We start from the raw sequence: 22,506 nt of genomic DNA, 5'->3' as shown, positions 1-22,506 counted from the left end.
CAATGCCAGCGATAAAGTAGAACCCCCCCTTCACATCGTATGTTTTCTCAAATGTCCCCTTACCTCGTATTGTTTACTACGTTAGAGGAGAGCATACGTAGAATAGTTCATAGCTCTGAGATTCTAAATATAAACAGTTTCTTCTCTTTGATCCCGCAGACTTTCATCTAACCCCATCGAAGCGCAGCTATGTAGTACACTGACCCAATCTATGTTTATGCACACTATCCCCGCATTTGAACTTGGGACATCATCCACTTTACGATCGCCAATGCTTTCAATCATGTTGTTGAAAATTCTTGTATTGAGTAGGATAGAAGAGAGAGAGAGAGAAAGAGAGAAAGAGAGAGAGAGAAGATAATAAGCTCAGTTTTTGCTTTGATCGAGATATTGTTGTGCAACTGTCAAAGATCGATAGCATTGTAAGTGGCAAGCAATTCTGATATCCCCTAATCCATTTACCATTATAATATGATCCAGCCATGCTTGTTGCAGGCTGAGGTGCCGATTGTTGTTGAGTGCCCTGGGGTTGTTGTGTTTGTTGCTGCATAAACAATTGTTGTTGTTGATCCGATTGCGTGCCTTGTTCTTCATCTTTTTCTTTTCCAGAAGAGGACGCTCGCTCCAGCTTGGTAGTCTAAATAGACATGTATACTCGCTTCAATACACTCATGTTTCCTAATCGTTTTCCATCCATATTGTACCTCTCGATATTTCTGAAGATAGATCTTGAGTGTCTCAGCATAGTTTTCGAATCCTAACGATTGCATAGCCCAAAGGATATCTTCACCATTGATAGTTTTTCTCTTTTCTTGTAAGCAACGATCGCTTGCCGTGAACGAGGGAAAAAAGATTAGGTTAAAGATTGATGATGAATCGAAATAAATGCAGTATCGTTGACATAAGATCAAAAGGATATTCGCTAGTGATAAAGGAGATAAACTCGGAAACGCATTCTTGAACGCATTCTTTGGCTTCCTTTGCTATTTTGGCGTTCTCAGGTAGAGATTTCTTCATAATGCGCGCGACACTACAAGGTGTGGATGTTATGGATACGGTTTGGCATTGCCAAAGAATGAAGTTACTTACTTTGCAATTGGCAAGTAGCGATCTTGCTCTTTGAGATCAAGTTCACCTTCGTCGCCTGACTGATTTGCTGAATTTGACATGATTCACTGTTGGAAGAAGACGGGTTGTCTTGCTTTCGCGTTCTAGTGCAACGCTTTATTGTCGGTTTCGGAAATTGTATCTGCGCACACACGAATTTCAATGTGACATTGCATCCATAGCAACATTGCAGAGTAGTCAACCACACTGCTTTAGTCCTCCATCAAACGTACCTATCTCTAAATACAATACAATGAGCTTGGGCTTTGTGTAGCATGGGCTTCTTCCTCCTTTCAATTCCCATTTTGGAGATGATGCCATAAAGAACCGGATTGCTTGTTGATGGAGTAACCACAATGATGATGGCGCCATGGACCAACAAGAAAGTGATGTGAATGATGATTGTGGTGAAGAAGTTGCTCAAGTACAAGGCGATGTGCAAGGATATCTGCTCAAGATGCAAAGCAAGTGGTTGATGATGTGAAGGGATATGGTGCGCTACACCAATACAAGAACAAGTCCTCTCGATGCTTTCTTTGTTTTGCGTGGTAAGCTTGGTCCAAGTATGCTATATTTGCCACGTATGGATACCACTCATACTGATGAAACACTTTCCAGGTTACTTGGAGCGTGTTGGCATAGCAACTGTTGTCGTCACCCTACGCTGATGGATCCAACAGTATTACGTTACGTTCACGATAGGAGGATCAAACAATGCAGCAGATACGGGGATCAACAATGAGAATGTAATAGCTTCGGTTGACCAGCTTGTTCAATTCCAAGAAGAAAAAGAACGACACCATGAGTACTTCATCCAACACTGCAAATACTATCATGTGCAATTCAATCGCAAACATCATCACCTATCGTACTATGAGCTCAACATCCTGCGATACAACAACTCGCTCACCATGACAACAACAACTCAAATCTCCCACCAATACCTCCTCGTATTCAACAACGGTTACCACTACCACCTATCATTGCAACTCCCAGCATGCGGCATGATACATCAAACGAGTCAACTTTAGCACCAATGCCAAATTACTAATATCATCATACCACAAACTTTACGTCACAACATTTTTAGAATTAGCATTCCCCAGCATACAATCATGACCAGTAGCACCCTTAATGGTATCCCTATTAAACGAGGATGGGAATTGATATCCGTGAATATTTCATAGAGAGAAGATATAAAATACGTTGAGAATCAATCACTCTTATTCAACTGCTGATATCAGCTACAACTACAGCATGTCTTATATATGTTTCTATGGTCTCGGTGATGTTGTTATATAAGGATGAGATTTAATGAGGATAACGGTGGATACACAATATGATAGATTGATTTGATGGGGTTCGTTGTGTGATTGAACTTTGGGTATATGCGTGTGAATGTTACTGTACTAATAGTGGCCTCTTGTGGAATAAGCTTGGTCGTTGTGATACCTTGTTTGTCATCTTGTTCATCATGATGATTATTGCATGTATTAGTACTTGAAGTTACGACAATGAGGATGCGATGGGAGCAGTGAACAGAGTTGATGGTGCTCGTTGTGGATAGAGCTTTGAGTATGTGCTAGAGTGGTGTCCTTATGTGGAATAGGCTTGGTCGACGTGGTAACTTGATACATTGCTTGTATAGGTACTTCAAACACGAGACAGCTCCAGGTGAATATGACAGGATCCATCGCTAGATTGAGATTGCTGCGGCAAAAGTAACGATCCCGGCGTCAAGACGATTCAGCGGAAGTCTACAAGGGATTTGCCTTTAGTTATGTACCAGTTGCTATGATACCAGTAATAGTAGTAATACTTGCACAATACAAACGACCGTTCCATCTTCCAACTTGGAAAGTTAAAGCACACTGGGTCATGGGTTGGATGGTCCTCCCATCCCGCTGGGCCAAACGGCGATGCAGCAACCCTAACAAAGCTACTTGTTTCCACCGTTGCTTGAGGAAGCCGATTGGGGAAGTCCTGAAATACCTCCCGGGCTTCACGATGTAAGCAAGAGCTCCAAATGTGTAAAACTTCCAACGTTGATAAGCAGCTGCGGCTTCCCTCTAAACACTTTTAAACGATTCGGCCGACCAGTGACGTGGCGCTCTTTGTAATTCCGCTCGGACGTGCTGAAGGAGTATTTGAAAGTCCAAGATCACCTGACTTGACGGTTTGAGCTGAAGGACGATTCCTCTAAAATAGATGCCCTGATTTCCCACACACACACGCACACAACCCTTCTCTTTTACACAAAGCTTCATATTCAAAGAAACACACACACTTCACACTCAAAGTGAGTATTCAATAGCAACCCTATATTCTTAGCACACGTATACTTATCACAATGACACGAATAAAGCCGTCACTTTTGAAGTATTAAAGAAGCAGAGTATCTCAGTGCATCTCGTATCTCATTTGGCTTCAACCCTCATTGAGTATCACTTACTCTCATACGTCTCCTATTACACCACCATACACGACACCTCACCCATCCATCAGTTTTGATCTGATTATTCAACGTGTGCATTCATATGGTCAAAGTTGGAATGGAAATCCAAAGATCTTACAAGACTACCTGTATCTGTATTGAAGGCTGTGGAAATTGGATTGGCTCCCACCAACTTTTGTATTTTCAAATACAAATCACTGTAGAAGAAAAACAAACCCCGTTGAGGTAGTCCTTGAAGGTCACTTGCTTTCAACACGATAATGGCATTCCGTTTTGCATCGATTGCGCGTCGCTCTTTTACTCGTAACTACTCTTCAGCAACTAGCAAACAGGCTGGAAAAGCTTTTCCTGAAGAAAGTATGATTGTCATATACGATTCCATTGTACGCATTCTCGCCCTGACGCATATTCCTGTTATCAGACTTTGATAGCAAAATTTGGCGCAATACTGCTCTTGCTGTCATTGCAGGTGTTGCTTGGTATCGAATTGATCAACATATCACTGAGCTTGGGGAGGTAACTTACAATGAATGGCAAAGTCAAGCCAAACATTGACATGGTGTCCTTTATTAGGAGAAGCACCCTTTCACCAAATGGATTGAATATCACATGAGCACGAGTGCCGAGAAGGACCAGCAAACTACTGAAGCATTGGAGCAGGCATCTCGACTTGCAGAGTACAAGTAGGTATTGTCTCATGTATTTAAATATCCGTATACTCATGTTGGCTCAATATAGGCTTATTTCCCAAGATGCTCAACGTGCTCCTATTTACCGGATGCGATATCCAGAGTGAGTCTTTATTATTTTATGTCTTGTATACCAGAGAGAAAATGTATCTAATCCAATCCCATTTGCAAGGTCTTTTGAACGTGCAAGCCCTCGCGGATTGATCACTGGGCAACAGGCGGACCTCTCTAATATCACTGTTCGCAGAGATTAAGCTAGTTTAGATAGGTTGATCTCTATGGATACTAATACACATACTCCATGTTGTCATCGTTGTTTTCTTTAACAAGATTGAAGGGTAACTCTTAATAATGATTGCCAAACGCAAAGACATTTGCTGGATGATAATTGCCTTTCTCGGCTAAAGATAAAGTTGTCATCAAGAATCTCTCGGCAGTAGTCATCTTTGCTTTTATTGCCTTTTACTTATGGTGCGTTGGACTATCACTGGTCTACAACAAGGCGTTGTTCATGCCATTCAAGGCATTAAGCTGGTTGCTAGGAATCCCAACATTCGTCGCCACAAGTTCTTGAGGATCATTCTATACCTGTCACTCATCTCCTTTGTTCTTCTCATCGTCTCGCGATTGGTGATCACCCTTCCGATCTATTTACTGCAACTACTCTTGAGCATTGTGCGTTCCAACGACTCCCTTGCGACTGAAAAGTTCCTAGGTCAGGTTGAAAGCAAGCTGCAAGATGTCATTACTGCACTTCCGTTCCTGGCACTCTTATTCATGCGTTACGCTTATCCAAAACCACTCGACGAATTATTTATGGAATCCTTGCGATACATCGACTCACTTCATCCCGATCGTCCACCGTATGCATCAGCACTCGCTAAGCGTAAATACCGAGAGGAATACTGGGCCAACATGAAGGGATACTTTAAGCGCATGGGCAAGAACGTGAAACTCGGGCTTGCAATTTATCTTTTATCGTTGCTACCAATTGTAGGTCCGTATGTTTTTCCTGCTGCAGGTAAGTCAACGTTATATAGCTACGAACATGTATCTATATATACTGATACCATCATCCATTCAGGTGCATACACGACTTTTCGGTCATTGGGTCAGACACAGGGAGCTGTAGTTGGTGTCTGTTTTTTGTTCATGCCACGCTGGGCGACGATATCACTGATCCGAGCATTGATTGGTATGCGAGCATTAATGCGTGAGCTCTTGGAGCCATACTTTGCCCGGATGTCTATGAGTCACAAGGAAAAGCGCCGATGGTTCAGTGGAAGAAAAGATGTCCTATTTGGGTTTTCCGCTATTGCTTACATTCTAACTCGCATCCCTATCTTTGGTTTGGTGGGCTTTGGCATCGCTCAGGCGGCTTCCGCTTACATGTTAACCATTGTCACTGAACCTCCCACACCTCCTAATGAATCGTCAAGCCCTCAAGCAATCACAAAAACTCCCGTGGACATCCCTCACCACCCAACACACAATGATTCTTTGAAATCTCGATCACGTAGTTCTTTGTCACAATAAATAGACTTGTATTTCCTGTAAGCTGTCTTCATAATAACGGCGTACATGGACACTCACCGACGTGGCTGTTGATCGTTCTTGTTATTGTGTTCGCTTCAAGCAGCAGATCTCTTCCTTCTTTGTTCATTTCGACATTAATACAGATGCGCGTATGCAAAATGGAAATTGCCCAAAACCATTCTTTGACTAACCCAATCAAGGTTTTATTTCTGACATCAATGCAGATAATATGGATAAAGCATTTTCAGGTCTAATAGAGGAAAGCTGGTGGTTCATATGCTTACTTTTAGAGCTATCCATGACCTTCCAATTGGGAGATGCTTGCTGCTTAAGCCAGTTAAAGTCATCCACGTTATCAAAGTAATTCCTTGTCTAATGTTCAACAAGATATTTAGATACGTGATCCGCAAGGTGTATGTCCATTTTATTTACCTCGACAGATATGGCTGAGTATTCGGTGACGCGTATGTTGGAAGAGTCCTCGATAATGGGGCGGCTGCTTACATTGTATATAACATCGACACCTTGTGCATTGTGCATACGAAACTACATATGATTTCAAGTGAATCCATGAACAAAGCACATAGGTGGGATAAAAAATTACCTGATGGCATCCTACTGCGACTATAGACAATGACATCCCGTAAATCAACACAGAGCCCTGAATCATCCCACATACAATGATACACTCCTTAAGATCTTCGACATGCAACGATGAAATATTGAGATTATCAAGCAGCACGACGCATCTCCTCAATTTAGACAATAGAACGTTGACTGCTGTCGTTGTTGAATTTTCCACTTGAATCACTGTGTCCACCTTATCCTTGAAGGAAAGTACATTGTCCTTTCGAGTAGAGGGTGCATTGGTATCAAGAATAGTCGTTGTTGGTTTGCTGTTGTGCTGTACACCAGGATTGTTGGATGGCTCTTTCTTTGCTTTGCGTGATTTGAATGAAAACTTTGCTTTGGGTGTCAGGTTGGCCTTTGCAGACTCGAGACTTGCACTTAGAGCTTTGAGTTGCTACTTGAATTCATAAAAGATTAATAGGTTGGCTCTGCATAAAATTGCGTATCCTAACGAACCTCCAAATACTGACGCTCATCGTAAGACGGGACGAAATCAAGGGCTTGCGTAAGCGTCTTTTCTAACTGGTTGATCTGCTTCAAGATGCTATCGAAACATCCTGGAAGGTCGTTCTTTGGTTTGGCTCCTAGCTGCTGGATCTGATCCTCAATGGCTACAACTGCGTATCAATGCCAATCCAACTCGTTGAATCCCATCCCTCTTCATTTCTTTACATTGCCGCTCAGCCTTGAAATCTTGCCAAAAGTTATTCGAAGCTTCGGTTGCTGTTTGACTCATGCTGCTACAACAAGAGATGCACCCTCCATCGCGTCAAGGACCGCCGGGATTAAGGAAATAGATAATATCACGTGATCCAGATCAGCTGGTTGCCATGGCACCCTGGTGCCACGCGACCCACAATATTGCGAGCATCGCATGACAATGTTCTTTAATGAAGGCACCCCTACCAATTTGTTGATTTATTCTTTTCAAATGCTTCCTTCAATATCGTTTGGCCACAAAATAGATTAAAAGAGAATCTTTTATTATAGCTGATGATAAACCGGAAGAATCAATCTCGTCTGGCATTGGTTCTTGTATTCTGTACTGATAGAGAGAGCAGGGACCATCAGCATTAAAGGCATAAATCCGACATAATGACACCGTATTCATGTATCTTACCAAGTAGCGAATGAACAAAGGCGAATTGTGCTCGCATTAGGAATTGTTTTCTATTTACGTGTGAGCAGCTTTCAAGCTATCCAAGTGTTGTTGCGCTTACCATTCATCGCATACAGCAAAGTCCTTTTCATTATCACCACAGCACTCCTTGTATTTATTCTTTTTGTCTTTATCGAGATCGCATTTGCCATGTTCGATTATGAACGTTCCACCGACGCCATTTTCACCGTTGCAGCATTCGATAGAATCCTTTTCTCGTTCAGGACATTGGCACTGTAGAGCTGACACCATAGAAAGAGCACCAAAAACTAACATGGTCGTAAGGTGAATCGTGAGCATCATGATGATAAGCACTTTTGAAAGAAAAAGAATAACAAAGAAGCAATACGGTACAGGAGATCTCGGCCAGGAACCTTTATAAACTCAAACCAGGTTACTCCTACTTGTGCCAGTAATAAGGAGTCATCGATAATCGTCGTATTTGCCTACTTGCAACATTAAAACGTCAAGCATATGTCCTCGAGAAGAGCACAAAGTAGTATCCGTCATATGCAAACCCCTAAAGACCAAACCGTGCGGTTAGCAGCAACAAATAGGGAGCATGTAGATTTGAATCTTTATACGCTCCTGTTTCTTTGTTGTAACTACTCCGTCATCCCCTAATCCACAACGGCTGGCTCCTTTGCTGGGGAGGAGAAGCTAATAATGGAGTCATGTATTCTTATTTCAACAAAAGTGTGGCACAATGACATGAATATCATGGTAAATAAATGGTTTTTATATGTGTCATGTAGTTGTGGTGATAGTAATGTGCTTAGATGAGTAAAGAATATTCTCGCTCCACCTGGCGAACGAATTCATGCATAAATTTTGTACGTTGCTCAGCCATTTTTTGTGCCATTGGGGTGCGCATCATCTTAGATAGGTGGAATAGTTTCTCTATTGAAAGTTGAAAAGGAAAAGGTATTGATTTCATTGCTCCCATCATCATCCCTCATACATAGCGTGGTATCTACTTACCATGGAAATGATCGATGGCACTCGATGTGTCTTGCTGGTTGTTGTTATCTTCGGGTTGATGTAACACAATTCCTTTTGCTCCACTGAACGCTGCACATCTCAAGATGCCTATAGAATTGCTAATGAATAAAAGGAGGACATTGCATTAATGATATAGATCCACTTGCCAAATGCCCCGATTGCATCTAATTTGTCGGCGTCCATCACACTGTTATAGAATGGGTGAGCTGCAAGTTCGGTACTGTATGATGCATGTGTGTGATGCTTACGCATGAAGCTCCAGGCATGTGTCACGCCATGCAGCAAGTGTGTCCTCCTTCTTCCATCTCAATTCTTTACGATATCCAACGTGGTCCACAATCTGCGCCACCAATCCTGCCTTGTCATAGCCATGACGCGTGAGGAACATGAGTACGCCTTCATGGTCATCGACTTTATACTTGGCATCCCCAATATCGTGACAAAGAGCTGCAAGTTCAATCATTGTCAAGTCCACCTTGTTTCTCAAGGATTCCTGCCGCCCAAGCTGCAGAGCTAACACATGCCAACGACAATAACCCACCTGTGAATATCAAGTCTTCCCTTTACATATAGTGAGTTTGCTTAACGTACCCATGCGCACCACGCGGTCAACATGCTCCATGTCATGAGAAGGATCAAGGCGTGCCATGTACTCACGCACCATATTTCTTGTACTCGTGATTATGCTTGATGCCATGAGTGAACTGTCGGTGAAAGGCTCCAAGGTTGGCACATTCTGGGATACGCAGCATTTGGTGAAACGGGATTTGGAACACGTGACACACCCGATCATGATCCCTCATTTGAGAAAAAAAAGTTGCCATAGAATGTAGTTCATTTTGAAGTTGTATTGTTTACAAAAAGTCTAAGCCTAAACCAAATTGAAGACCACGCTTTACAAAATCGTTCCTGCTTGCAGTCAAAGGAATGCAGTAATTAAGCTCCAAACGAGCAATACTATGACGATAAATGAAACCCAAGCCTACAGCAGTACTAGGTGCCTTAATCAACGATCGAGCATTATCCTTGACATTTGTACCTAGAACCACTTTTTCGTTAATACCCTTATCTCATATAAACATTCTTTCTTATTACCCATATTCCATGGCACAAGTGTACCAGCATTAATGAAAGCATGTAGTCGTAAAGGCTTGCTCTCCCATCGTGGTACTGGTGCAATGGCACTAAGACCAACCGCCCAAAAAGCATCACCACCCAAGGCATCACCTATTTTTGTTTCACTCGCGTTACTTCATCATGCCAAATCCTTCTTTTTCCAATACCATAAACACTTACGATAATCTCGAGGTCCAATACCAGATGTCTTGAAACCACGAACGGATGACGGACCACCAAGCATGAACTTGTCTGATACTGTCACAGCATTTTCTCCATAGGTAGCCATCCATCCAGCACGCAATCCTAAGCTGAATACCAATCCAGGATGCCAGCCTAGCAGCTCGCCTGTTTCCTTATCCTTGAGAAGTTGGCCGCCACCAACCTGATGACAATATTGTGCTTGAAGATCGGTCTTGAAAAACTTTGCGTTGCCAATGCCGAGTACTCCTGCTAGTTCTTGCGAACATCTTACATAGTAACCATTGGAGGGCAATAAAAAGTCATCACGGCGATCCTGGATAAACACGTGATTCAGTGATGATTTGAGAGAGTGGCCAGCTTGGTTACGAATGCTGAGAGACGCTGTATCTGCGATACGATCTATGGACCTCCAGGTAGTATCATAACTCAATTCATGGTATCCAAAACGTGTGGCAAGCTGTAAAAGAGGGGTTGTCAGCATAAAACGTCCAAACCTTATAAAAGCCATCAATGGTCCCACATGCCTTATATCGTAAGCCAACACCTCGTGCTAGTTCCTCGTAAGAGCTCGTAAGCTGGTTGTTTTGGAGAACACTGTGTGCATTGATATCCACTTGTGCGTCAGGTGAACCATTCACAGGTTTTGAAAGAACAAACTAAATCATAACATCAAATGAGCCTTCAATGCACACGTATCGAGTTTTTCATATAGATCACCATACCTGGAATGCCGAGCTATTGCGAGTACCAAATGATGCGGAGGATTCAAGCATTTCTGCACCACCGAAGATGTTGCGCAACGTTAAAGAGCCACTCTAAGAAATGAGTCTTAGCGATGATGATAATGGTGGATGTTTGATATTGAGATAATTTTACCATGCTGCCTTCATTGTTTCCAATTTCTGTGCCTGTTTTGATGAATAGCCGGCTTCGTTCTTTGAGACGATATATCACGTTGATGGATCCTGGTGCTGCTAATGGATCACTGTCCGATGCTCTATCCAGTAGTAGTTGTACATCATCAAAGATTTGGAAGCGTTGTAGTTGGTGTGCTGTTTCTTGTGATCGATTGATGACATCTGCCACTGTTTTTCCTTCTAGAACAGGCTCAACGATCTTCTCCAAAAAGCTGCGACGAGTCGTCTTGGCACCAAGAAATGTCACCGCATTGATATGGACACCGGAAGCAGCAGTTGCTTGCAACTAGAGCCGAAACAAGCCAACTAAAAGTTAACTGACCACACACATACACACACGCACACACGCAAGTTCAACGCGTTGCAGTAAGTACCAGATCAAACAATGCGCGTGCTGCTGCCGATTCTTGTCTTGTTGGTTCCGAATTCTAGGAGAAAGTAGGTTCGTAATCGAGGAGAGTCAAACTACCATGAAGCACACGTACATTGGGTTCCATTGTCAAGACGCTTGTTGTGCACTTTAGTCCCAGAAAGAAATGGATTTGGACTTACTTCAACCCAAGAAAATGACTGAACCCCGACGGGATACGATTTATCCATTTCTTCAAAGCAAGGGATAATCAACATGTTTTCCAATGCACTGCATTCAAGAGCCTTTTTGATGATACTCGTAGATGATAACCCCACTTGTTTTATTGATACCATTTTACATGTAGCTGGCAATATGACATCTTTTCGTTATTGGACATTGATATAAACAAGGATGACGACATGTGTTGTGTGCCAAAGTTTGTCTGATGTTCTCATCTTGCATGAATTCCCATGTTGTCATGGACAATGTGTTCTTCTATTACCAACGAGAGACGTCCCTTAGAGAATTAAATGGATGTTTGTGGACACCGGCATGGTCGTACGGCGTTTAAAGCAGGGAATCAATCGGTTCTTGGGGCTTTATAGCTCTCCTTGCTCACTGCCATGTATCAGCATGAATACCAACAATGATCTTTTACGTTCACGTTACCTCGGCTTCTGGCTAACGGTCTCCCAACGTAAACTGCAAGCCGGTATCACCTTTCCACATTCGACTGAACCTCTAAAAGGTCAACTGATCGCGATCGACAGCCAAAGCAACCGAATTAGAGTAGACAATCTGAACACGCCCACTGGCAATCTTCCCCATACTGCCTTAAGGATTACTGACATTGACACTATTGAATTCCCTATGTTGTCTTCCACCTGAAATATATACCTATTTGGATATGTGTTTTGTTGATTATCTTGGATACGCGGTTGCCATGTACTAGTGAACCAGGTTGATAGCCCGAAAGTGATAAGAACATTCTCCAAAGTCGATGGGTGATAAAGAGTGATTCTTCAAGCAGGGAAATGGTAGCAATGTTGAAAGCTACGTTGAATGGGGATGTGAGTGGTTGTGTTTGTTCCAATGATGGATGAAACTTGAAGCTGAGCAGGTTACGCGTGATAGTAGGGCCGCAGTAGATTACAGTGATACCATAATATCGTTCTTAGGCTCTTGACGTATGACTATGATTCGGTTGTGACACGTCAAAGTATCCATTTGCATGTATAGCCATGACACACAATCGATAAGCTACACAAAGAGTGGTGGTTGTGGTGGTGGGTTGGGTGTAGTATGTGAAGATAGCCGTGTAGAATGCATGAAAGCTTCAGGATCACGTAGTCAATTGTAATGGAATATATCGACAAATGATACAGTGTTATTTGGACAAGCGTAATAATCAGGTCCTTACAAAGGTATAAGCTATAATACAGCACTATTGTTGAACACAAAGGTCACTAAAAATACTAATAATATAATAAAAGGAGAGACGATGGCTAATGAGCGTGGGCATAGTTGTCTATGTATATCCCTAGTTGGCATGCTCAATGTGAGTCTTCTCATGCTTCATTTCATCAGAGAATGAGTTGCCTTCGGTCGAACCAGTCGACTCGTGGTTTTCAACGTCGCCGCCGGAAGCCTTCTTTTCATCAAGATCTCTACCGGTTGTTTCGGGCATGAAGATCAAGAAGAAGACAAAGAGGATAAAGTTGACAACAGCAAATACGATAAAGCTGTAGTTGCCGAGATTTGCTTGTTGTTGTGGCCAAAGAGTGTTGATGAGGAAGTTGAAGAACCAGTTGGAAGCACCACCCAATGCGGAACCAGGAGGAAGCGCCTTAAGGGGCATAAGTTCTGGAGCAATGATCCATGGGATAGTACCACAGCCCATAGCATACACAAAGGTATATGCAACAGCACCAGTGATGACAAGAGGTCCGAGATCATCTCGAGTCTCGCCGAGGACAGCACCAATGACGATGAACATACAGAAAATAGACATGCCCAAAGAAGAAATCAACATGTAACCTTTACGGCCGACCTTGTTCAGAGTGAAAATGGTAATAAACGTAGCGACAATCTTGCCGGTGGCATTAACAAGTGAAATGTCTTGAGCAAGCTGGTTGTCACCATCAAGCACAGTGGTAAGGAAACTGGCAGCATAGACTAGTGAAATCACCATGATCAGCTTACACAGCATATATAAACCCCATGATGATAATAACACGTACCTGACAAGGGTCCAATACCACCGACTTGGTTGGAAGCTTGAATCATGATAACAAGGAAAGCATTCCAGCTGACTTGCTTATCCTTACACATAATGACTTCAAGCATGGTCATCTTTCGGACACCCGATTCAATTTCACGTTGGCGTGCGTCGACCAAATCTTGGAACTCTTCACTAATATCAGCACCCTTGCGGAATCGTTGCAAGGCCTCTTTGGCTTCGTCGTACTTTCCATCAGCGCACAAGCGTCGAGGAGACTCAGCACAAAGGAAGATCAAGATCACCATCTGAATAGCAGCAATGACAGTGGGAATAGCCCATCCAAGACGCCATACAGGAGCAAATTGCATATATCGACCAGCGACAAAAGATAAAAGAATACCCATATTGAGCAGGAATTCAAACACACTACCAAGTGCACCACGGCATCGCTTGGTCGAAATTTCGGAGATGTAAATGGCAACAGAAGAACCAGCTCCACCAGAAGCAAGACCAACAAAAGCACGTCCAACTGCGTACTACATTGAATCATGAGGCTGTGAGCTAAGCAAGTCAAACAACATTCACTTGAAAAGTAGTAGTACCATGACAACATGTGCTGATGCGGCGGAGAGGACACCACCAACGATATACAAGGCGCAAGAAATGATGATGTTTTGGCGACGAGTGAACCATACGTTAAGGTAGGTAGTTGCTAAAGCACCTGCGAGACCACCAAGGGCAAAAGCACCAACCGTGTAGCCCTACATTTTGCTGTTAGTTGTTGACGCTCATTATAGAATCCTTGTATGCTAGTATAATGATTTACCCTGTAAAATATAAAGTCTGATTAGCCTCTTCATGTCAATCCGGCAAAGACAAAGTCAAAGCTTACCAAGTAAAGCTGCTCATAGGCAAACACGAAGGAAGACCAGCGATAGTATACTCTCCCTCAGGACATTCGGTAATGACTTTGGAAGGCATGTTGGGAACACCTATAGGTCATCATGATAATGGTAAAGATCATTGATCAGGAACGATGGCTGAATTGAGGATTGCATCAATGCTGCTGCTGCTGTAACATACCAATATGCCATCCGACATTGAAACCCGAAATGGCTGCTATGAAAGCACAAAAGCATACATAGAGTGGAAAGCCGAGATCCGCAGATTTTGTCGCCATTGGTATACAAGTAAGGTGTTGAATATAGTTATTGTGAGGCGAACAATGAATCCGAGTATCCAGGTTGAAAAAAAGTCTTTTCTTTTATACACTTTGAAACCTTCGTACACCGCGCCTTGCATCACTGCACTCCGATTTCTAGTGTGACATGTGATCCATTGCTTCACCAAGTGTAGCTTTGCTACAAGAATTATTGGAACGTATCTTGATCTATTACAATCACCTATTTGAAGCCATGAACTCCGAAATTTTTCCACATAATCGTGGATTTCTAGCGTCAGCGCCGAATAAAAGGCAGCTATCAGTGCTATCAACTTGCTATTGAGCCGTGATTCGTAGTTGGTATTCATTTGTTTCATTGGTGTCAAAGAGAAATTGCTTGTTGAATGTCGTGTGAAATATACCAATATCTTTCAAGATAAGTGTTGTGTCACGCCAATCCACAAGATATGATGTATGTGTCACGCCAATCCAGATATATTGCGGGGTGGGAAAGGTTTGATGATACAACTACTACAGATAATAGATAAGGAAGGCTGCCGATAATAACACAATAACAGCTTAAGGGGGATGGCCAATAACATGCAAAGAGCCAGCATCACGGACACCCCGTGAGAAAGCTTCCCCGCATGTATGCAATGTAAGTCAAGAAACGGTGGTTACTAAACACAAGCCTTAGGTGTCATTGGCTGGAAGGGCATTTTCTTGACGTTCGACTTGTCTACATTGATCACACACGCGTATAGTGTAGTATATCGAGGTGACGGGAAATATAATCTACTGAATGCGGAAATGGTGACTGGATAACTAGCATCGCAAGAATGCACCGGACCTGGCCTTTCGACATATCCCACCACCCCAACCTTCCAAATATGCGTGTTACAGCGCATTGAATTGTTGAGCTATCTGAAAAAGACATCATTCTTTACGAAGATAACGATTATACTCCTACACTTTTACTCGAAATGCACCCCGATGAAGAATTTTTCGTTATCCATGAACGCATGAAGTTCACCACCCATAAGCCGTTGCCATGTCGCTTTGCTGACGCTGGCATACCGCCTTCTTCTATCGTCCTTGTTACCGTTCTCGCCATCATTACCGCCACAGCTGCCAATAATAATACATGCTGTGCTCTTTTTTTATGATTTGTTTTGCTCTGAAAGAAGCTCTCTTTACTTTACACTAATCGACAACATGACATCTTTGACATACACCTCACGCACGCACTGTCAACGGTTTTCGATATTCACTAGTAATAGTAGTATATTTATGCTACTGTCACCCGTATTTGGTAGGCTTGTAACAATAATCCACATGTGGCTGGCATAGATGTATGTGTGGGGTACCCATACATCATGTTTGGTGTTTCTTGAGTTTCTTTTTTACGTTTTCGCCTCCTTCTTATCCTTCTATGACTTTACTTCCTGATACAGGCTAATTTGCCAATAGATTGTTGCATATACTCACAAAGCCTATATCACAAGAATTATATCACCATAACCTTACCTATCAAAATCAATCGCCCTATATCATAGATATCTCTGCGACGGAAAAGCTCGTCCTGAATATAAAAGTTTAATATATTTGGTCAGTGCGTGGGGCATGGTAACACTGATGTTGAATGTCAACCATGGATTACTCAACTTTAATTTGGTTCCATTCCCAAGGCACACGCTTAGTAAAGAAAAGGAAAGTAGTTGTAGTAATGACATTCAGGTTGGGTTGGGGGATAGCACGTATACCAAGGCAACGTTCCCCGTTGTTGGAATTGAGGTCAGCAGTAGCTTTCGCATCACCACAAACCTCTCTATTTTCCGAATAGTACATCAAGGCTTTCTCACTGTGATTCGGTGTTGAGAAAGCCTGTTACGATCCTTTGAAATGTTTGAGTGTCCATGCGAACGCCAAAATACTTACACTCACACGTGCAGGATGCATGCTCTTTGTCGGAAAGGATGAGAAACCTGCCGTCGGTAAGACGGTAAAAATGTGTTGCGGAAACCCAAACATGGAAAGTATGAGCTCTCCGATGCAAATTATTACGCTGTGCTGATCATTGGAAAATACTCGTCATTGTTTCCACGATACCAGTTTTTATGTATATTTCCTACGCTACAAGAGTGTGGGGAAATCACTATGATTTGTATATGCTATAGCTTAGCCCACCCATATATTTCTGAGCCGATCAACCGAAAGACCATTCCAAGAGAGCTGCTGGGATGATATGACCTTCTCAGACGTCTATTCGTAACACCAAGCATTACATGTGAAACAAGATGATCATAAATGGTAATATGGACAGTAAATCAAGAATCAAAATGACGCATAAGCAGATTGATAAATAGGACAATAGTACAATACTCCTGCATTGTCATGTCATTTCTTATTTTCAACAAATATAGATAACATTGTAGTGTAGGCTCCCACAACAAGGTTGAAATTGACTATGTATGTAATCACAGAGATAGCGATACTACCTGAAGAGATGTGTGACAATACTATGGATCGTACCCCCTTTGCTTCGTTATTTTGGATCTTCTCAATGCTTGATATGGCATGTTTGAGTTCACATCAACGTGAGGGAATTTCAGGTTGGCGGCACTGCATTCCACTTTATGGAGCCCCGTCACGTGAGCGGCATGTTGTTTATGATGTACCTGACGCTGTTCTGACAAGGATGGCCACGCAAAGGCTTTGCCGTCATCCTCACCCCTACGGTGCACCACGCCGGATAATGGGGGATGCCATTGCGTCTTCTATGGCATCGTCTAATAAAGGTGCTGCTCGAGCCAACATGTTCGGTCTGATAAAAGGACAAAATAGCCAACCCACGCCCACAGAGGCCAACCCATAAGAGCAAAAAGCAATACATGATCCCATATCTACCACAAGGACGCCGAGTGACAGGCTGACTTCCAACGGCTAAGGCAGTAATCATCAAATGCAATTGATAGGGCCATGATAGGGCTGACCACACTGTCGCATATGAATCATAGCTGCCAACGATGCCTTACACAAAAGAGCAAAGTACCATCAATCCCACCGATAAAAGATACTCCTTTGAAGCTCCACCAATAAAAGAGATAGTTAATTTTCTAGCCCACTGGAGTAGTACTTGACAACCACAGCCATAAGATGATAGAAGTTGTTGCAGATTCACACAAAAGGAATTTTTAATACTTGGTAACGAGAACTATCGAACGATGTAATAAGACCTGCTGATACCGAAAGATGCCAAAGACGATGCTGCTTGATCCTAACATGGTTCACCTATAATAGATGCACCGTAAACAATTCTCCAAACATGTAGAAACAATACTTAGCAGTGATAGCTGTAATCCTGGGAACTTCAATGCAAGATGATCCATCTAGAAAGACACATGTCAGCAAGAATACTTCCGTCTCAAAGACATTGGAATGATACGTATTTGACTCTCTCAATCAGGGTGCAACCAGCAATAATAGCAATAAATAAAGCCACAATGCCAAAGAAGTCCAAGTTACATGTGCTGTCTACTAGCCCCTTCCCGGAGGAAGCATGGCGCCAAAACACCAGATTTAACAGTGACCCATATGTCATGAGCCCCTCACCAGCCGACTTTGACACCACCTGAGCCGTGGATCCGCATGTTGCAACTGCGAACAGAGGATGCGTATTTAAATTGGTCTTGCCATAGCACCGTGAGCACATGTTTCCACAAGAGGTGGTAAGGGCAGCATGGTTTCCCCAAGACAGCACACAGTACAATAACATCCTTGACGTGCCAAGTGATATAGCCGAGGAAAAGCCTTCTTGATCCTGTCGTTGCACATCTTCCATCGTAAGTTCCCTTGCATGCGCCACATCCCATAATGGATACTCTTACCTTGTGAATGCCTCACAGTAACATCCTTCCTTCAAATAAGAACCGTATCTCCATGCCATCCATATCTCCATGCCAACCATATCATGATGCCGATGCTAACCCATTGTAAAGCTCGTTAATTCAGAGCACTTGTATTGTAGATCCAATGCTATACATACCAATAATGAATCTTCCCGCCAGCAATAATAGCAATAATAAAAGCGCACTGCCAAGGAATGTAGTATCCGTACTGCCTTCTAGCCTCCCGTAGGAACGTGGCGTCAAAACACCGGTTTTAACGGTGACATGAAGTCCCTCCCCAGCCGACTTTAACACCACTAGCCGTGGGTCCAGCCATGTTGCCAAGAAAGACACCCATCGTCTTCCAAGTCGAGTAAAGTATAGCAGTGCAATGATGGGAAGCATATACTTGGTAGTCCAGCGTACGAACAGAGGATGCATTTTTAAACCGAAGTCGCACCGTGAGTCGCACTGATTTCCGCTAACACAATCATGGCCTTCCCCCCTAGACAGTACACTCCATCCCTTGACTTGCAGCCGTGATAATAGCCTTCTTGATCCTGTCGTTGCACATCTTCCATCGTAAGTGCATTTGCATGCGACACATCACACAATGAACACTCTTACCTTGTGGTGCTTCTGAATAGCATTCTTCCTCCAAATAAGAGCCGTATCTCCATGCCAACCATATCTCCATGCCATCCATATCATGCCGCTGCTATTCCATTGTAAAGCTCGTTAATTGATAGCACTTGTATTGTAGATCCAATGCTGTACATACCAATGAATTTTGCCTCCAGCAATAATTGCAATAAATAAAGCCACAATGCAAAGAATGCCAAGGTACCTGTACTGCCTACTAGCCCCTTCCCGAAGGAAGCATGATGCCAAAACACCGGATTTAACGGTGACCTGAGCCCCTCACCAGCCGACTTTGACACCACCTGAGCCGTGGATCCGCATGTTGCAACTGCGAACAGAGGATGCGTATTTAAATTGGTCTTGCCATAGCACCGTGAGCACATGTTTCCACAAGAGGTGGTAAGGGCAGCATGGTTTCCCCAAGACAGCACACAGTACAATAACATCCTTGACGTGCCAGTGACATAGCCGAAGAAAAGCCTTCTTGATCCTGTCGTTGCACATCTTCCATCGTAAGTGCACTTGCATGCGCCACACCCCATAATGGATACTCTTACCTTGTGATGCCTCACAATAACATCCTTCCTTCAAATAAGAACCGTATCTCCATGCCATCCATATCTCCATGCCAACCATATCATGATGCCGCTGCTATTCCATTGTAAAAGCTCGTTAATCCAGAGCACTTGTATTGTAGATCCAATGCTATACATACCAATGAATCTTGCCGCCGGCAATAATAGCAATAATAAAAGCGCACTGCCAAGGAATGTAGTATCCGTACTGCCTTCTAGCCTCCCGTAGGAACGTGGCGTCAAAACACCGGTTTTAACGGTGACATGAAGCCCCTCCCCAGCCGACTTTGACAACCACTAGCCGTGGGTCCAGCCATGTTGCCAAGAAGACAACCCATCGTCTTCAAGTCGAGTAAAGTATAGCCGTGCAATGATGGGAAGCATATACTTTGTTCTCCACGAAAGGTCAGAGGGTGCATTTTTAAACCGAAGTCGCACCGTGAGCCCAACGTAATATCCGCGTACCACAACATGGCCTTCCCCCTTAAGACAGTACACTCCATCCCTTGACGTGCACCCGTGATAATAGTAATATCGCCGAAAGAGAGCCTATTGCTTTCATCAGTGCACTTGAAGGTGACAAATCCAAAAATGACCACTTTACCTTGAGGTGTTCCCAATACCATTCCATCGTTGCTTGCAAATAACCTTGTATCCATCCGATCCAGTATGTGCTGCTGCTGTTTCGTTGTAAGGCTCATTAATTAAGTGGTCCTACATTGTAGATCCAACACCATACATACCATTGAACCAACGTACAGCGTTCTTGCTTTGAGATCAATATCTTGTTACTGTCCACAGGTACCATCATCCAACAAATCGATCTACCATGAACACAATGTGAGATACCAAGGAAAACAACGCATTTTCTTGCCAACATACCCAAAGAGGCAGTGTAAAGAAGTGTTGTTGTGGACAACTTGGGAATGAATACACGCGACGCCTCCATTAGATCTTGTAAACGAGAGAACAGCAATCTACACACGAGCTTCAGCACCACAATGTCAAACTTGAATTGTAAAAGAGCTGCAGCGATTGCCGTACCTGTTGTACGGGATTGGAAGTTTGAAACATGGGTAGATTGCGCGCGTGCTTGTTGTAGTTGAAAGGGACGCCATTGACCACCGGTTCACCCATCTACGTCTTGCATTCAAGAGCATGACAGGAGTTAATGCGCTGTAGTTCGTTAATGGAGTGTGTCTCACCTTGCTTTTGTAAATGGGAGTGGAGAAAGGTGGGATGGACTCTTTTTGGTTCCTCTCATCGTCCTTGATACAGCCACCCAGCTACCCACGGTTCCTCTTGTGAATATGCTCACCTGTATACCTCGATCAGTATGGATGAACTTCTAGTCCCTCTTACGTATCTCTATGGCAAAAGTGACACCAGCCTTGGTTATATGCAGCCAAACTCCTGAACTTCGAACATCCAATGTGTAATCCTGCATCAAATGTGGACGTATAAATACTCAAACTATAAAGCAATTGTCTCTGCCATCATGGATAGCTTTCTCATCAATCGATGTTTGTGTATGAAGAACTAACATTGCCCAAGATTATCATCACCATCCGTTTGTGCAACCTGTCAACAACATGTGTAACCTATTCATCTTCTCCGTCAGTCCGACTCCTCTTACACTGCATGACAACGTATATCCTAAATGAATTAATAGATGACAGGAGAATAAAAGCTACACTTTCTTAAAAGCCACCATTTGGGAAATGTGATTTTGGATCATCTGCTCTCATCCATGCAAATTGAAGGTCGACCAACATGCAATGACAATCCATGATCGTTGGTGCTAGGTCTTCAAACGCAATAATAGTATCTAAGGTTCTTGCGTATGTCTAACGCCAAGGAGCTATTCAAATAACTGCATAGGGTTCTATTGTTTACAGCATGAATAAAAAGTTGTTCAATGATAAACATTGAACGCGATTGTCCAAGTACTATCTACTCATATGAATGGGTGGCAGCACCCCCAGCCCCCCACAATCTCCAAAAAAAGTGTCCTTTAGCTTAATGGATCATTAAAGTAGGTAAATGCGTAACTCATTGGAGTCGCTCGAATTCGCAGTAACTAAAATGGCTTCAAGAAAAAGTCTATATAAGCATTTATTTAACAGCAGGAAATATGTACAATGATTGAAAATGGGATATACAAAGAACCAATCACGTCAGATAAGTATACTGAATACGTAGGTAAACCTGAAGACAAGAGAGAGCAAGCAATGTCTTTATCGGAAGGCAACATGGACGTGGCAACTCGAAACGCTGTGTATCATTGTATATAGATGGGAACGTTACATACGTGTCCTCTTGCAGGATAAGGTATGGTAGCTGTGGTACCTTGGGTTGTCATCTTGTACTTGGTGATGATATTGGTACTTGAAATACGACATCGCCTCTTGAAATTGCTATTTCATCCTCTTCTTTCTTTTGCTTTTTTAGCATCACGAGATTTTTGCAGATTTGCCAGCCTGGCTAGATGGTGCCGATCATCAATTGGTGGATATGACACATTGTCATTGTTGTATTCTTGTATTTGCTTATGGATACGATACGTAGAAACGTAGAATAGATGTTTCCACCACACATTCGAACGTTCCCTAGAAGCACACGACGTATCAACAGCAACAATAAGAATCGCGATCAGCTTGATGCGCCCTTTTGTTTCTCTTTTGACTACTTGATCCTGCAGCATTGCTTGGTTCTTCTTGAATGATGAGATTGACAGGGTTTTCCTTTGGCGCCACCAGCCCTGTCACTGCCTGTAGTCTCCTTGAAAATCCTGCTTGTTGTCAACCAATGCTAGCTTTTTCGTTGCCTTCAAGGTCCATTACTTCAAATGG

At 43.0% G+C, this 22,506-nt stretch overlaps 7 protein-coding genes across 7 annotated transcripts; 2 read left to right on the top strand and 5 right to left on the bottom strand.

Moving 5' to 3' along the window:
- Positions 1-366: 366 nt before the first annotated feature.
- On the bottom strand, positions 367-1,169 carry O0I10_010399 (uncharacterized protein; the record flags this gene model as incomplete). The annotated part of the gene is made up of 5 exons (XM_058490380.1): positions 367-401; positions 463-637; positions 705-828; positions 902-1,030; positions 1,090-1,169. The coding sequence occupies 5 exons, from the start codon at positions 1,167-1,169 to the stop codon at positions 367-369; spliced, it is 543 nt and encodes a 180-aa protein (XP_058338864.1).
- Positions 1,170-3,822: 2,653 nt separating this feature from the next.
- Positions 3,823-4,505, top strand: O0I10_010398 (uncharacterized protein; the record flags this gene model as incomplete). The annotated part of the gene is made up of 5 exons (XM_058490379.1): positions 3,823-3,919; positions 3,984-4,078; positions 4,136-4,245; positions 4,301-4,354; positions 4,424-4,505. 5 exons carry the CDS (start codon positions 3,823-3,825, stop codon positions 4,503-4,505), a joined length of 438 nt encoding a protein of 145 aa, XP_058338863.1.
- Positions 4,506-4,719: 214 nt separating this feature from the next.
- Positions 4,720-5,787, top strand: O0I10_010397 (uncharacterized protein; the record flags this gene model as incomplete). The annotated part of the gene is made up of 2 exons (XM_058490378.1): positions 4,720-5,272; positions 5,336-5,787. The coding sequence occupies 2 exons, from the start codon at positions 4,720-4,722 to the stop codon at positions 5,785-5,787; spliced, it is 1,005 nt and encodes a 334-aa protein (XP_058338862.1).
- Positions 5,788-5,982: 195 nt separating this feature from the next.
- Positions 5,983-7,153, bottom strand: O0I10_010396 (uncharacterized protein; the record flags this gene model as incomplete). Its single annotated transcript, XM_058490377.1, has 5 exons — positions 5,983-6,159; positions 6,220-6,333; positions 6,392-6,811; positions 6,874-7,028; positions 7,090-7,153. 5 exons carry the CDS (start codon positions 7,151-7,153, stop codon positions 5,983-5,985), a joined length of 930 nt encoding a protein of 309 aa, XP_058338861.1.
- A 1,198-nt stretch (positions 7,154-8,351) lies between these two features.
- Positions 8,352-9,275, bottom strand: O0I10_010395 (uncharacterized protein; the record flags this gene model as incomplete). The annotated part of the gene is made up of 5 exons (XM_058490376.1): positions 8,352-8,476; positions 8,558-8,665; positions 8,725-8,765; positions 8,827-9,091; positions 9,170-9,275. The coding sequence occupies 5 exons, from the start codon at positions 9,273-9,275 to the stop codon at positions 8,352-8,354; spliced, it is 645 nt and encodes a 214-aa protein (XP_058338860.1).
- Positions 9,276-9,432: 157 nt separating this feature from the next.
- Positions 9,433-11,312, bottom strand: O0I10_010394 (uncharacterized protein; the record flags this gene model as incomplete). Its single annotated transcript, XM_058490375.1, has 8 exons — positions 9,433-9,617; positions 9,674-9,805; positions 9,875-10,355; positions 10,423-10,554; positions 10,621-10,713; positions 10,775-11,101; positions 11,190-11,243; positions 11,301-11,312. The coding sequence occupies 8 exons, from the start codon at positions 11,310-11,312 to the stop codon at positions 9,433-9,435; spliced, it is 1,416 nt and encodes a 471-aa protein (XP_058338859.1).
- Positions 11,313-12,707: 1,395 nt separating this feature from the next.
- On the bottom strand, positions 12,708-14,568 carry O0I10_010393 (uncharacterized protein; the record flags this gene model as incomplete). Its single annotated transcript, XM_058490374.1, has 6 exons — positions 12,708-13,342; positions 13,408-13,924; positions 13,991-14,100; positions 14,154-14,215; positions 14,281-14,380; positions 14,472-14,568. The coding sequence occupies 6 exons, from the start codon at positions 14,566-14,568 to the stop codon at positions 12,708-12,710; spliced, it is 1,521 nt and encodes a 506-aa protein (XP_058338858.1).
- Between the last annotated feature and the right edge of the window lie 7,938 nt (positions 14,569-22,506).

The sequence above is a fragment of the Lichtheimia ornata genome (assembly GCF_029851405.1).
Source record: "Lichtheimia ornata isolate CBS 291.66 chromosome Unknown scaffold00069, whole genome shotgun sequence".
In the NCBI taxonomy this organism is placed as follows: Eukaryota; Fungi; Mucoromycota; class Mucoromycetes; order Mucorales; family Lichtheimiaceae; genus Lichtheimia; species Lichtheimia ornata.
This window is presented reverse-complemented; position numbering and strand designations above follow the sequence as displayed.